The 14,078-nt window shown below is 40.1% G+C and overlaps 1 protein-coding gene across 7 annotated transcripts; it reads left to right on the top strand.

Moving 5' to 3' along the window:
- Positions 1 to 723: 723 nt before the first annotated feature.
- Positions 724 to 12,079, top strand: LOC119018348 (kinesin-like protein KIF23). 7 transcript variants are annotated; one of them, XM_037095936.1, is made up of 24 exons: positions 724 to 816; positions 2,109 to 2,175; positions 2,505 to 2,633; positions 3,024 to 3,129; positions 3,430 to 3,566; positions 3,669 to 3,781; positions 3,926 to 4,096; positions 4,389 to 4,430; positions 4,851 to 4,963; positions 5,376 to 5,497; positions 5,731 to 5,833; positions 6,023 to 6,102; positions 6,207 to 6,326; positions 6,440 to 6,599; positions 6,724 to 6,888; positions 7,222 to 7,388; positions 7,492 to 7,665; positions 8,545 to 8,751; positions 8,982 to 9,317; positions 10,372 to 10,605; positions 10,793 to 10,881; positions 11,083 to 11,143; positions 11,287 to 11,318; positions 11,454 to 12,079. In XM_037095936.1, exons 1-24 carry the CDS (start codon positions 803 to 805, stop codon positions 11,467 to 11,469), a joined length of 2,958 nt encoding a protein of 985 aa, XP_036951831.1. In that variant the 5' UTR covers positions 724 to 802; the 3' UTR covers positions 11,470 to 12,079. The 7 variants fall into 7 exon arrangements, with proteins under 7 accessions (XP_036951831.1, XP_036951832.1, XP_036951834.1 ...); XM_037095937.1 differs by lacking the exon at positions 4,389 to 4,430; XM_037095939.1 differs by lacking the exon at positions 8,982 to 9,317.
- Positions 12,080 to 14,078: the final 1,999 nt, after the last annotated feature.

Here is a 14,078-nt window from a genome sequence, read left to right as displayed (position 1 = left end):
GAATATAGGACAAGAGAAAAAAGGTTTTAGAGTTATATAATTGAATAATTTCAATTAGTAATCTCTTTTTGAATCAACTTTCAAGACTTTGCTAGCTTTTATTTTGCACTTTAGCTTTAAATGTGGTAATAGGTGAATTTGATAGAATTCAAGAAAAAGGTAGTGTTTATTTCAGATCCATTTTTGTTTAAAATCTGCTAAAAACAAACAATTTAAATAGTAAGATAACATTCTTGTTTGTTGTCATGTTTCTAAAAATATCACACACAGATTAGCCACCAACAAATTGTCAATAATCACTTTTCATACATAAAATAATAAACGTATAATTGTATTTGTAAAAGAAATTATAATTGTAAAAGTATTTGAGTGCATTTTGTGTACATTGTTACATTGTTTACATATGTTTATTTCTTTTGTTTTAGACCACAGCAAGAATAGTACCACACAGCTGGTGCATCAACGAGATAGAGGTAGAATGAAATAACATCAAGTAAAATACATTTTTACATTCAGAGGAAACATTTCCAAACATGATGAACAAAGTGAAATCAATCTTTTCAGACGCTGCAGCTCGCTCAGTGTGTGAGCCAGGGCCTGGGGGCGGGGCTCTACCCCTGGACGCTGTGCCTACCTTGTGATTGGGTGAAATCTCAGACGGGGCGGGAGTTCCGCTCCTGCACGCCGTGTCTGTACTGTGATTGGTCGAAATGCCAGACACTCGGAAAAACGTTTAACAACAGAATTTTCAAATCGAGAAGAGGCGCTCTCGTTAGTGGAGGAAAGGAGTGTAACACCAACAATGCAGAGACCGGGGTGAGTTTTACCACTTTTTACACAGACAAACTGCTGAAAATGTACATCTACGCTCTGTGTTAAAAACTAGAAACATTATCCAAGTATCTAACGTAACCTGCGAGCGGTCTTTTCTAGATAAAAACTGTTAACGGTAGTCGGCATAATGAGGGGGGCTAAGCTAGGTCAATCGCAGCTAACGCTAGTTGACCGTCTGCCAACTGGTCAGCACTGATGTTTTAGCTCAGAAGTCACTTTTCAACTAACGCCATTATAGATTCATGTCATAACACTAACTCTGTGAAACTGGCAGACCTCAGCTGAACGGTTATCTGGCAAATTTAATACAAAGTTTAGGTAAATGTTGACCATTACCTGTGAATTAACGTTAGCAATTTACACCTGAGCTAATGTGAGTTTAGCCAGTTAGCTTAACTGTACATTAGATGAGGAAAAGTAGATAAATAGTTGTCCCTTTTTTTTTTCTTGTTTCAACTTGTCCTAGTTCAGCTTTACTATTAAGCATTTATCCGGTAGTGTCTTGCTGTGGCTCAACGCAATTTGTAAACTGATTTTAAAGGTGGTCTATGAATAAAGTTATTGTTATTAGTTGGGCACATATCGAAGAATTTTACACTATATGACTAAATGTATAGGACACGTTTGCTCACCACATATCTGTGTATAACAGACAACACATATGAAATGTCATTTTTGGTCTGGTGTGGTTTTGGCTCCTCACTGCCAAACTGAGGAAAATCTAATGTGATATACAAAATATTAAAGGAAGTTTAAGATGACTCAAGCATCTCCAGTTTTGTGGAAAATCCTATCCGGTCCCTATATAATGACTTACATTAGGAAATATTTGTATTTAGTGTGGAGGAGTTTTACTTGCAAGAACATCCTTGCTGGTGAATTTGACCCAAATGTGTGATCCAGGAAATGTTCAGTGTAATTTAATTGAATTATATGGAGTATAAACATGTTAACAGTTAATCATAATAATCGCAATCACGATAAGTGCAATATCCAGATCAAATAAGCTGCATTCTCTTGATAAAGGTAACATGTGTCACAACATTTAAATGACGCCCCCGACCTATAAATGATATTCTTCAGACGTGAGGGAACATGCTTGTTTATGTTTCAGGGACTCCACCAAAAACAATTACAATTTCTACATTTTCAGTGAAAATTAAATGCAAAAATTACTGTTCTCACTAAAATCAAATGTTACAATATCTGTCAAAATAACTGCAAAATGATTTTTGGTGTTTGACATTGATTCTGTGTTGTTTTGTCTCTTGAAGCAAAGGCAAGACTCCTCGGAGGCATGGCCCAAAAAAGGCATCCAACACAGAGAAAGATCCTGTCGGAGTAAGTGAAGAATTTACTTTGTTATTCCTCAAACTGAAACAGCATCACACCACAACACAGTTAAAAGAGTAGCTTGTTTCTGTAGTGAAGCCCTCGACAGAAAAGTTTTTCCTGAAGCTGGATTTACACTGTGCTTATCTAGGGACACTTAGGAACACAACATAGCAAGACTTAAACTCACAAAATCAGAAGGAGACGTTTGTTAGTGGCTGACACCATTGATTAATAGATTTTTTTGAAAGATTGTGTTTAAATGAGGTTTATCTGAATGTAGCGCTTCCAGTTGTGATGACTCTATTGCACGCTGCTGTCGACTCACTCCTCTGCAGGTATACTGCCGGATACGTCCACTTGGAGGCGAAGATGAGGAATGCTGTGTTGAGATGATCAGCAGCTCCACAATTCAGCTTCATGCTCCAGATGGTCTTAAAGCCAACCGCAATGGGGAGTACAAAGAGGTAAGTATTTCGCAGCCCTAATCTGAGCATGTAAAGCATAATTACCATTTAAAACTTTTGGGAACCACCTGACATCTCACTCCAGAGCTAATATCTAAACAAGCTGTTAAAATGGAAAAAAATTCAAACACTGGCAGCAACCAGGCATACATTTACTCAGGGTTACTCAGCGAAGATTAAAAGTGGCACAACAAAACCGAACAAAAGAAATTCTTAAAGATAGGTCATAGTTGAATTTGGTAAAGACCTCAGATTTTATTGGACATGTTTCATCATTTACATCAACATGTTTAATGCATGATGACGATGAGGATGATAATTATAACTCTTCTTTTTCATTTTCTGTTAAATGCCATTCATATGTGCTGTATATTTTTTTCTTTCTTGTAGACACAGTACTCCTTTAAAAAAGTGTTTGGTATTAATACCACTCAAATGGAGCTGTTTGAGGATGTTGCCAGGCCGCTGGTAGAGGACCTCATTCACTGTAAAAATGGTAAGTGAGTTCAATGTTTTTCAGCTGTGAAATGTGCCCTATGCAGAATCCCATATATTGATGATTTACTTCTCTAGTGCTAAAATGATTATGTGATCAGCTGAAAATGAATTTAATATAGCTCTGATAATTGATGAATAATGGCTGTTTTTGCGGTCGTCTGAATAAACCATAATCACACATTCATTATCTAAATCCCAGACATAACTTTTATCTTACCAACATGATATATTTAACTGACATTAGCACAATCTTCTCTGTGAGATGTGGTTAGCTAACTGTGATGTTCCCTGTGCACAGGTCTGCTGTTTACGTATGGTGTTACTGGAAGTGGTAAGACCTTCACCATGACGGGCTCACCTGGTGAAGGTGGACTCCTCCCCCGATCACTAGACATGCTCTTCAACAGCATCGGCCCCTTTCAGGCCAAAAGATTTGTAAGACTTTCATTTATTAGTCCGCTGGGTAGCTGGTCTCTAAAGAAAGAATTGCATATTTTGAGAGTGGTGGGACATTGACTTGAAATGTTTTATCATCAGGTGTTTAAACCAGATGACAAAAATGGGATGGAGATCCAGGGTCAAGTCGATGCTCTCCTGGAGAGACAGAAACGAGACAGTCAGCCATTAGTGTCCAAAACGCCCTCCTCCAGGTAGCTATGTGTCATTTTATTTCACTTCTTAGTTTATATACTGTATATGGTGTTCACAAGTACTGTTGGAATAAAAAGGAACTGAATTAAAAGTACAATTTGTTCATCATGTTGCTTTTCTTTCGATGTATTTATTTTTTTTAGGCAGAAGACTGACCCAGAGTTTGCTGATATGATCAGTTCAGAGGAGGCCTGTAAATCTGATAATGTGGATGAGGACTGTTGTTACAGTGTCTTTGTGTCCTATATCGAGGTCTACAACAACTATATCTATGATCTCCTTGAAGATGCTCCATTTGACCCGATCAGACCAAAGTAAGAGATAAAAAAATCAATGTAAAGGTTGTCTATACAAAGCTAATTGAATCCAGGATTTTGGTGGTGCTTTTGATACAGTACATGATAGATGGCTCTGTTCAACTATACCCACACTGCTACGCCCAACTAATGTACACTACACATGTTTTTCTAGTAGTTCTGCAACCACGTGTCACTGCATAACAGCCACTCTGACTGTGTTCCGTGTCTGTGCTGAATGAGTTCATTGAGACAGAAATGTTTGTCTATGTTCACAAGATGCCCTTTTTAAAAATCCTGTTTTTGTTAGGTGGCTCGGTGGAGGCACGCCTGTACGGAACAATGAGTTCATGTATGTGGCCAGTAAAAGTGCACTACACAGTACTCTGTTCATTCATAGTCGTAACTTGGCTGTAGCTCACATTTTGCGTAGGTTATCATCAGTGCATTTCCATCCCATTAATCCAAAGCCCTCTAAGTGGCATACATAGGTGTAGTTTATCAGCTTTGAGTTGTTTTTGTTGGCTGTTGTGTTCAAGGACTGGCTCCCTGTTGTTGCTGTTAGTTTGGAGACCCTTCCCCGAATGGCTCGAGCTTGTGTGCAAACCCAGTGTGCATGTGTCTGAACCCCTGAATGTATTTCTGCTTCCCCACAGACGTTGACACTAACATCAAATAAAGCCATTGTAGCTGTTGCTGCTCGTCTTACTAAAGCAACACATTGTGTGATATTATTGTTGTATGTTAATTCTTTGCATCGATTGTTTTTTAGACCACCTCAGTCAAAGATTCTCCGTGAAGATCAGAATCATAACATGTATGTTGCTGGCTGCACAGAAGTGGAGGTAAAATCTACAGAGGAGGCTTTTGAAGTCTTTTGGAAAGGTGAGTGTAAAAAAAATAATCTTCTTCATAGATGCCATGTAGTTGTTGGAAATTTTTAAATGTTTTAATTTGTGGCTTTTGTACGTTTTGATTGAAAGCATTGAAATATTTTAACAGAAAAATGATAACAAAATGTATAAAAACGTATGCATTGCATATAAGGAGGCAGCCATAACTTTGCCTTGTCCTTGCCATGTCCATGCAGAGAGGATATGGTGATCTGCAACTGGGCAATTTTGAGATGTAGCTTCCAGTGGCCGTTACCAGCATTCAAAATATGTTGACCAATCAAATCAGCAGGAATAACTGGACTTCAAATGTATTGCCCTTATAAAGAAATGATTTTACCTATACAGTTGCTTCTGTTGTTGGTGTTTCATATTGTATTAATGACGCTCTGCTGTGTCTCCAGGACAAAAGAAAAGGAGGATAGCGAACACTCAGCTCAACCGTGAATCTAGTCGCTCTCACAGTGTGTTCACAGTGAAGCTGGCCCAGGCACCACTCGATGCTGACGGGGATCACATTCTACAGGTCATATGTAGCTCCACATTACATACAGATAAATATTTGTTTTTTCTGTATGTAAAACCTTGAAATCTGTTTGTTTTTATGATAACTGTTTATTCAGAGGAAAGCAGGTAATCCACTCTGATTTTCAATTTAAGCTAACCAGTTTGTGACAAAACTGAGCTAATACACATCATCTAGTAAAAAGGACTATGGGGAATGTTTAGTGACACTGACGGTGTGATATTAAATTGCAGGACAAAAACCAGGTGAATGTGAGCCAGCTGTGTCTGGTTGACCTGGCAGGCAGTGAGCGCACCAGCAGAACCAGAGCCGAGGGAAGTCGTCTGCGTGAAGCAGGTCCGTTCATTCATTACTCCGTCCTCCGTCAGTTAACCATTTCAGTGTATCTGCAGATGTTCACTGCATTTCATTTCTTTATGAAGCATCTTCGAGTATTTTGAAAAGTGCTATATAAGTTTAATGTATCATTATTGATAATAATGTTTGATCACATACCAAACAATTCAAGTAATGTCTTGTTAACAGGGAATATTAACCAGTCCCTGATGACACTGCGCACATGCATGGAAGTGCTGCGTGAAAACCAGATGTGTGGAACTAATAGGGTTGGTATTTCACAATCTTGTCAAAATAGTGAACTGTTGCTCTGATTTATCATGAATAATTTTAAATTGGGGAAACGTTTAACAGAGGCTTTATTTTCTTCCAGATGGTGCCGTACAGGGACTCTAAAGTTACACATCTGTTTAAAAACTACTTTGATGGAGAAGGCAAAGTCAGGATGATTGTGTGTGTCAACCCAAAGGCTGATGACTATGATGAAACTATGGTCAGTCACAAAGTTCACAGCTGAATTCAAACATCAGCATCTAATTTGGAGCTTTGCTGGTTGTTTAAAATGTATTATGAAGGTAATTCTAATAGTAATCCGTTGTGCTGTAGCTGGTGATGCGGTTCGCTGAGATGACCCAGGAGGTGGAAGTGGCACGGCCAGTTGACCGGCCAATCTGTGGCCTAGCTGCAGGACGCAGACACAGAAACCAGGCCTTCAAAGACGAGCTTTCGCGTCGCTTGGAAGATCGAGGGGGTCCCAGTAATGCAGGTACATCACTTTAAAGTCTGTATGACCAGAACTGTGTTCTACAATTCAGAAGTGTTCCTGTCATTTACTGTATATGACTTGTTGTTAACAAACTTTTCCATGACTTTTTTTTTTACCCACACAGTGGATGACCCAGCTCTGCTGAATAGAATCATAGAAAGCCTTCCAGCCGTCCCTCCCTGTGAGCTTGTGGACCCAGCTGATGATCAGACACTGCAGCGCCTGATTGAGGTGTTGGAGAAGAGGCATCGGATGCGACAGATGATGACAGAGCAGGTCAACAAAACTGGTACAGCTCAATTTTTCTACACCACAAAAAATCCTGTGGATTATAAAGAGCCTACTTCATAACTGATTTAAGTTTAAATGAATTATTGAATTTGTTAAATCCAGCAATGATGTATGAATAATTTTGAAAAGACATCATTTACTCAAACCCTTGCTCATCATCTTCTGGTGAAACCTTGAGGCTGTTATACAAAGTTTCGGAGATGCCGATGAGCCTCTATTCTGGGTTAGTCACTTCATTATGATAAGAGTGTTTTTTAACATTTGCTGGGAAGAGCAACCTTTCAAGACAAAATGCTTAACGTCTCACATTCATATTTTTTTTCTCCTTCAGCCAGTACACTGTCGTCCATGCTTCAGCAGCTTGACGGTCAGCTCAATGCGAAGGAGACTGTCCTGCATGAACAAAGAAGCAAAATGGGCGAGAAAGAAAAGTTAATCATCAACCAGAGGACAGAGATAGAACGACTAGAAAAGAAATCCAAAACTCTAGAATACAAGGTGCATTATCAGTTCAATTATAAAACCTATTTCTAACCAAGCTTATAAAAGTAAGAATATTTGAATTCCCTTTTTTTCCCTCAATACTGGTCCCCCTCTTCAGATCGATATCCTACAGAAGACGACAGAAATGTATGAGCAGGACAAACGCTCACTTCAGCAGGAGCTAGAGACTCGGGAGCAGCGGCTCCACCGCGAGCTGTCGGAGAGGAGGCGCATGGAGCAGCGCATGCAGGGCATGGTGACGGACACCAAACACAAGTGGGAGAAGGAGTGTGTAAGTCACTGCTCAAACAAGTACAAAATAGAAAGGGCAACAAAATACCGTAAAATGATTAATTTATTCTCATGTAGAATACACATGGAGCAGATCTACGTCAGAGGTGGATCCTGTGAGCCACTTTGTTAAAAGCAATATATCACCTGAGCAATTTTAGTAGAAGTCTGCCCATACACCATTAATCTCTTGAACTTGTTTTCCCCTCAGTAACCTGGCGTTCCTCTAGACAATATCTGGCAAAGGACAGGCCCTTAAAAAAATATTGGCCAACTGAACGGGAAAACTGTCTGTCCATCATTGTCTAATACAGGCTAACTTTAACCATTTTGATCAATAGTAGGAGCTCTGCCACCAGGGGAGCCAGCTGTTTTTGCTGAAGTCAACTGAGAGATTGGAAAATGTTTCTTTAACACTGAAAAGAGCCTTCAGTGTCGTCCTTTACTCTTCTTTCAATTAATTCTCCAGTTCTGATAAAACTGCTATTGCAGCATCTACACTTACACCACCCACCAGTGTTGTTTTCAAATAAATAGTTGCTTTTCCCACACGTTCCCACACCTCACTTAACCATGCTTGGGCTCATAGGATGTTGTTTAGTTGAACCACTGTGTGTTCAGCGCAAAGCTTGAAGCTTGGCTAGATGGATTTGCATGGTCACTTAATCTCGCAAAGCCAGCTGCCTCTCGTGGTAATTTATTTAATATGTTTTGTTAAATTCATATCATGAATGCAAGTACTTTGTGATTACTAGTATTCAACATACAGTTCTTTTAGAAATGAGAAATATGAGCCCCGACACCTTAGGGAATCTTGTCGAACAGGATTAAATAATGAGTCTGTTCTTTCAATTGTTTCCTGCTGGTGTTTTCTAATTAGGAGAGGCGAGTGAACGCCAAGCAGCTGGAGATGCAGAACAAGTTGTGGGTGAAGGATGAGAAGCTGAAGCAGCTCAAGGCCATTGTGACAGAAAGCGGTGGCAGTGGCAGCTGTCCCACTGAGCATCCAGACAAGCCTGACAGGCCGTCACGGGAGAGAGATCGCATCCTCACTCAGAAGAGGTCTGCGTCCCCTTCGCCACTTCCTGTGAGTTATTTATCACTGCATATTCAATCACTGTCTTATAAAACTTTATTTAATGTGGAAAATTTGCATGCTACTAATCATTATTGTGATGATCTTAAACACAAATCCTGCGATTTCTGTACTTCCTGTACGCAGCAGCTTCTTCTCTGTATCACCCTGTTGTGTATTTGTGTTCACCTGGAGCTCCTAACATCCACAATGCTTTGCCCCATTCCCTCATCACTCTCCAGGAATTCAGCCAAACACCTTCCCACCAAACTCGAGCCAATGTTAGGGCAGTTCAGGACCCTGACCCCACCTCCTCCTCCTCCTTCTCCTCCTCTTCCTCCTCCTCTTCAGCCTTTCCCTCAGTAGCCTCCTGCATCTCTGACTGGGAGCACAGGTTCCCTGTAGACTCAAGCAGCCAGTTTAGGCAACCTGGGACCCCCCAGTACAGGAGCCGGAATCCCGACCCTTACCACGGCAGCAGCAGCGTGGGTCGCAGGAGAGGCAGGCAATGGGCCCCAAACACTGAGGCCCCTGCAACAGCTCTTGTCTATGGTCTAGACCTAGAGCCAGGCAAAAGGGTTAGTGTGTGTTAGAACGTAGATGTCTTGAAGATTGTTTAGTTTATTTCTACAAGTCTGTTGATGAAATGTTGCCTTTGTGCAGAACTGCACCCGTAATGTCATCAGCAGATTTCTGCTTGTCTAGAAATGCATCAAGTAGAAGTGCTGCATCATTGAAGTCTGGTGTTTCTTTATCCAGACTGTAGGAGAGACTGCTCTGTTGTGCCTGTGAAGCCTCTTGCCTTGCATCTTAGGCCTTATGAGTAGTCATGTAGTGTTTGTAGTTCTTTATGTTGCTTTCTAACATGCGCTTTCTAGACTTGCTATTTCCTTGTAGTGCATCATCACACATTTCAGTACCACCACTTTAAATGACCAAAACTGCCAATGAGCACTAAAACAGATGTTTATCTCAAAGAAGAACTCCTGTCACATAGTAGTGGAAGCAGGACTGAACATTTGCTGCAGACTCATGCAGAATGTTGCATGTTCATGTAGAAGTAACAAAACCAAATGCATCAAAGAAGCAAAGCCTCCATCCACACTGGGTCTACAAAAGTTTAAATTGGGAGCACCACACAATAGTTGTTTGTTATTTACCTGCTCAGTATGTTGGGACCAAAACAGAATTATCTAACAGTCTGATGTCCACAACTTTGGTCGTCATTTAAAAAAAACATTTTAAAATCAGTCACCTGTCCTTTACAACTCATCCCATACCTCTTGAACAAACCACTTCTTTGTTCCATTTGCATGTCGTCCACATCACCTCTTCGCTGCTTTGCATGTAGATTCATATTCACTAATCGTCTGGTTTCACTGCAATTTCTTTAGTTACTTTATGAAAATATGGATTACTGGAAGGCCAAAATATTGGATGTGATTACCAGGGAATTAATAATCCAGCGGGACACACCACACCCCTCTTTGACTTCCAGTAGCACATTTATTTTCAGCACAAGCTAACTCCCTGTAATGATCGACCTTCACTCCACCAACACTTGAAATGGTCCCTGCTGGTGTCACATGTGAATAACGTCCTGATTTGTCTTCCTCACAATGGGATCACTAGACGGCTCCTCCAGTTCATCCAAGGCACAGGCGCTCACAGTCTGCGGGTGGGGAGAAATGGGTAGACCACAAACCAACCTCTAATTTGGACCTAGACACTGTCATGCAGCCAATCATACCCAATGCAATCAAGGTGTCGGCCCCGAACGAGAAGGCTCTGTCTAAATGTCACAAGTATGTGCTTAGACATCAAGAGCTTGCCTCCGACGGGGAGATTGAGACCAAATTGATCAAGGTAAAATGACGTGATTGTTTAATTTGAGACTCCTGATTATTTGATATTGTGCATGTAACTTTGACTTTTGACTTTGACATTCTAACTTTGATTTCACTTTGGTGTCTTTCACTGTTCACTGTGAGCGTGTGTTTCTACCTGTATTATCCTTTGGACATTTGTGCAAAGCTTCTCTTTACTTCCTCAGGGCAATGTTTTTAAGACCAGAGGCGGAGGGCAAGCTGTGCAGTTTACTGACATTGAGACACTAAAACAACAGTGCCCATCAGCACTAAGGTAAAGTATTTGTAATATTTGTGTCTACTGAGCAATATGATATTATCTGTAAAATGGTATCCTAAAATATAAGTGCCACATTCTTTTAGCCTGATAACAAGAACCCTCCAAACATATATGATGAACATTCATATAGCAAAGTGACTTTGCAAGAGAAAACCTTTTTAGTTTGTTCTTGACAAAACTTCTTTTTTGTTTCAGTCGCAAGAGACGATCAGGGTCTGGAGAAGGACCAGCTCAGATCGAGGACATTGAGAACAGAGTAAGCTCTTAATTTAACTAATCATACAAAATCTATATATTAATTTACTTTCACAATATGCTTCAGTGTACAGTCAAGTTGAAGTGTATGCATTTGGTCTAATGTGTGTCTGTTTTGTTTGTCAACACTTTTCCTTCCATTAGGCTCCAGTTTCAAGCACGCCTGGTTATCAAAAGTAAGCAAATTAACCGTGTTCTTGCTTTGTGTTTGTGTGTATAAACTGTCCAACTTATTAAATAGTGGACAACATTCCAGCTGTTGCCTTTTAAACGTCAGGTCATCAAGCTTTGTGCTTTTTCTTTTCTTCCAGACGCAGAAAACCTTGAGTTGCTGTGCAGATGACGATTTTGCCTGACTATCGGAGCAGTGAAGGGACCGCCATGTCAAACTATGCATCACTTTGAGAGACAGAGCATTTTCTCTATGATGTCAGATCTCCACTAAAAGTGAAATAGGGTGCAATTATAATTTAATCATCGTTAAAGTGGTATTGATTGAACAGTGTAGAACATTTCACATGTATTTGCTGGATTAGTTTGTGTTATGAATGCTGGATTATTACTTCTTAGAGACATGGATGTTTTATTACTAACGTTATCACTCTCTTTAACTGCAACCCAAAGACTAGAATGCTTGAGCTTTCGAACAAAAGATCTTTTCTATTTTTTTTCTTTTACTTCGTAGAGTCATCTTACTATTTTCAAGGGTTATTCATGTGTTGGATGTCACACTGAGCACACGGCTGATTTAAATAATCAGCAATACTTCTCAGTTTTTGTGTGTAAATATAGATCTGTCCAGTAGGTTCTGCTTCAGTCCATCTTTGACCACCTGTAAATAAGTTTTGAGGGTTTTTTTTACCTTTGTGCATTCCAACAACTCCGAAGATGTTTAGCACGCTGCTCTTTTTGGTGGCATTAAAATATATAATGCAAAGTCTTGTTGTGATGAATTCTTAAACCATGAAGACAGAAGTGTTTCAATTATACATCTTGTAAGGCCTTAAACATATTCAAAACACACCTTTTTTATTTTACTGAGCTGTGGGGGATTATTTACACATTGATCACAGAGGACAAGGTGATTTACATTTTGCTAGATGTTGCTAAATACCTTTTAATACGACTAAATCCAAAAATTATTCACTTTAAGAAGCAGAAGGATATTTGATGGCAGGAGGAAATGGGTTGCACACATTATGCTGCCAATTAAACCTTTATAAATTAATCTTAATGTCAAGGAGACTTCCCATCACTAGGTTTAAATAAAGGGACTCCACAAGCTCGAGGTCAAGCACACATTTCCTCTGACATGTTGTCAAAGCCACAATGACCCTCTCAGCCTGAAGTCAAAGGCTCACTTTAGGGCTAAGCACACAGTTTGCCTTGCTGACAAGTCGACACTTTATCCCTGTTTGTTCAACATTTTTGGCCTGTCAACAGGTGAGAGATGTCCAACCAGACTACACAACTAGGTGGAAGCGTACACAGAAGCAAGTCTGTATATGTTTCTTCTCACCACTGCTAAAATCCTGTGGGCTGGATCTCTGCTCGCATTCTGCTCGTGTGAAATTCCACCAACATCGTTCAAATGCTTTGTGGATGAAGGTGTTGGATGATGCTGTTGTAGCATCAGCTTCTTAGACAACATCTGAGCGCTGTGTGTCATGAGAAGACTAAGCAACATTGACAGTCTGCTTCAAGCCTAGACGACTCGTCCATCTTTGTCTCCTGGGTGATTATTCTTATTTAGTCCCTTGTTCATCCCAGTGCTGTAAAAAGTGTCTTTTTGCTTCAGTATTGCTGACAGTGCACTCTGTAGGTTTGGGGAAGACCTTTTAATCAGAAGAGAAATTTAAAAATTTCAACAACAAAATAAATAAACAAGCTGTCTTTGTTTTCATGACTGAATAAACAAACTGATCTTAAAGGACAACACAGGTTATACTGTTTTACTTTGGTTATATGTGGCGGACCCTGCCACCTTTCTAGCTTCAAACAGTGTTATGGGACCTTATTCTCCTCTAAAGAAAACTACACATTGCCCCTTTAAAATACATTTTCTGGCTATAAATGTACTTGAATATAAGTAGATTGGACGATTATCTGATTGTTTTTTTATCTGATTTATCTAATGCTAAATTCACCAGTTTAGCACTCATGTACAGTAGCAAGAAGAAACTATCAAATGCATATAGTAAAAGTACAATATTTGCCTCCAAAACATCATGGAGGTGAATTATAATGGATCCAAAACTGGAAATACTGAAGTACCTCAAAACTGTGCATTACTTCAGTACTTTAGTAAATGTGCTCAATTACTTACAAGCATATAGGGAACACAACACTTGTAGTTCCCCCTGTGGACAATAGGTGGAGCTGAATACCTACAGAAAGCTCATGTGTCTAAATGCGTCATGGATGAATTTGTGCTTGAGGTCAGAGACTTGGGTTTACAGTGTAGCTTTATAATCCACCCGTCTCTCCAGACCTTAAATGACCTCATAATGAAACGATTCTGACAGCCATCCAGTTGTGGAGCTGTAACGCCACCTACTCTGTCACTGCCACTGACTCCAGACAGGTTGTTTTCACCCAGGATGCCCTGCAGCCTCACTGGTATCATTTCACAGTGAATGCGTGGACAGACAGGATGATGGGGTCACTGATGTGCTGAACTGCTTTTCTGCTCGGATGATGAGCCGTCATTAACGGCCCCTGAAGATTGAAACTTGACTTCACAGCAAATGAAGCTGAAGAGTACGTGTGCTAATGGCCAATGTGCACTTGGCTAATTGGCTATGGAAGGCAATTAAGTTGCCAGAACTGGTTGATCAAATATGAGTTGGATTTTGTTTTTTCTCTTTGGAGGCCACTGAGTACACAGTCACACTTTTGCTGCCTGATGTTTCCCTGTATGCACCTGTTGTGAGACT

Source organism: Acanthopagrus latus, chromosome 4, assembly GCF_904848185.1.
Source record: "Acanthopagrus latus isolate v.2019 chromosome 4, fAcaLat1.1, whole genome shotgun sequence".
Lineage (NCBI taxonomy): Eukaryota > Metazoa > Chordata > Actinopteri > Spariformes > Sparidae > Acanthopagrus > Acanthopagrus latus.
The sequence above is the reverse complement of the archived record's forward strand: the minus strand, read 5'-3'. Positions and strand labels throughout refer to the sequence as shown.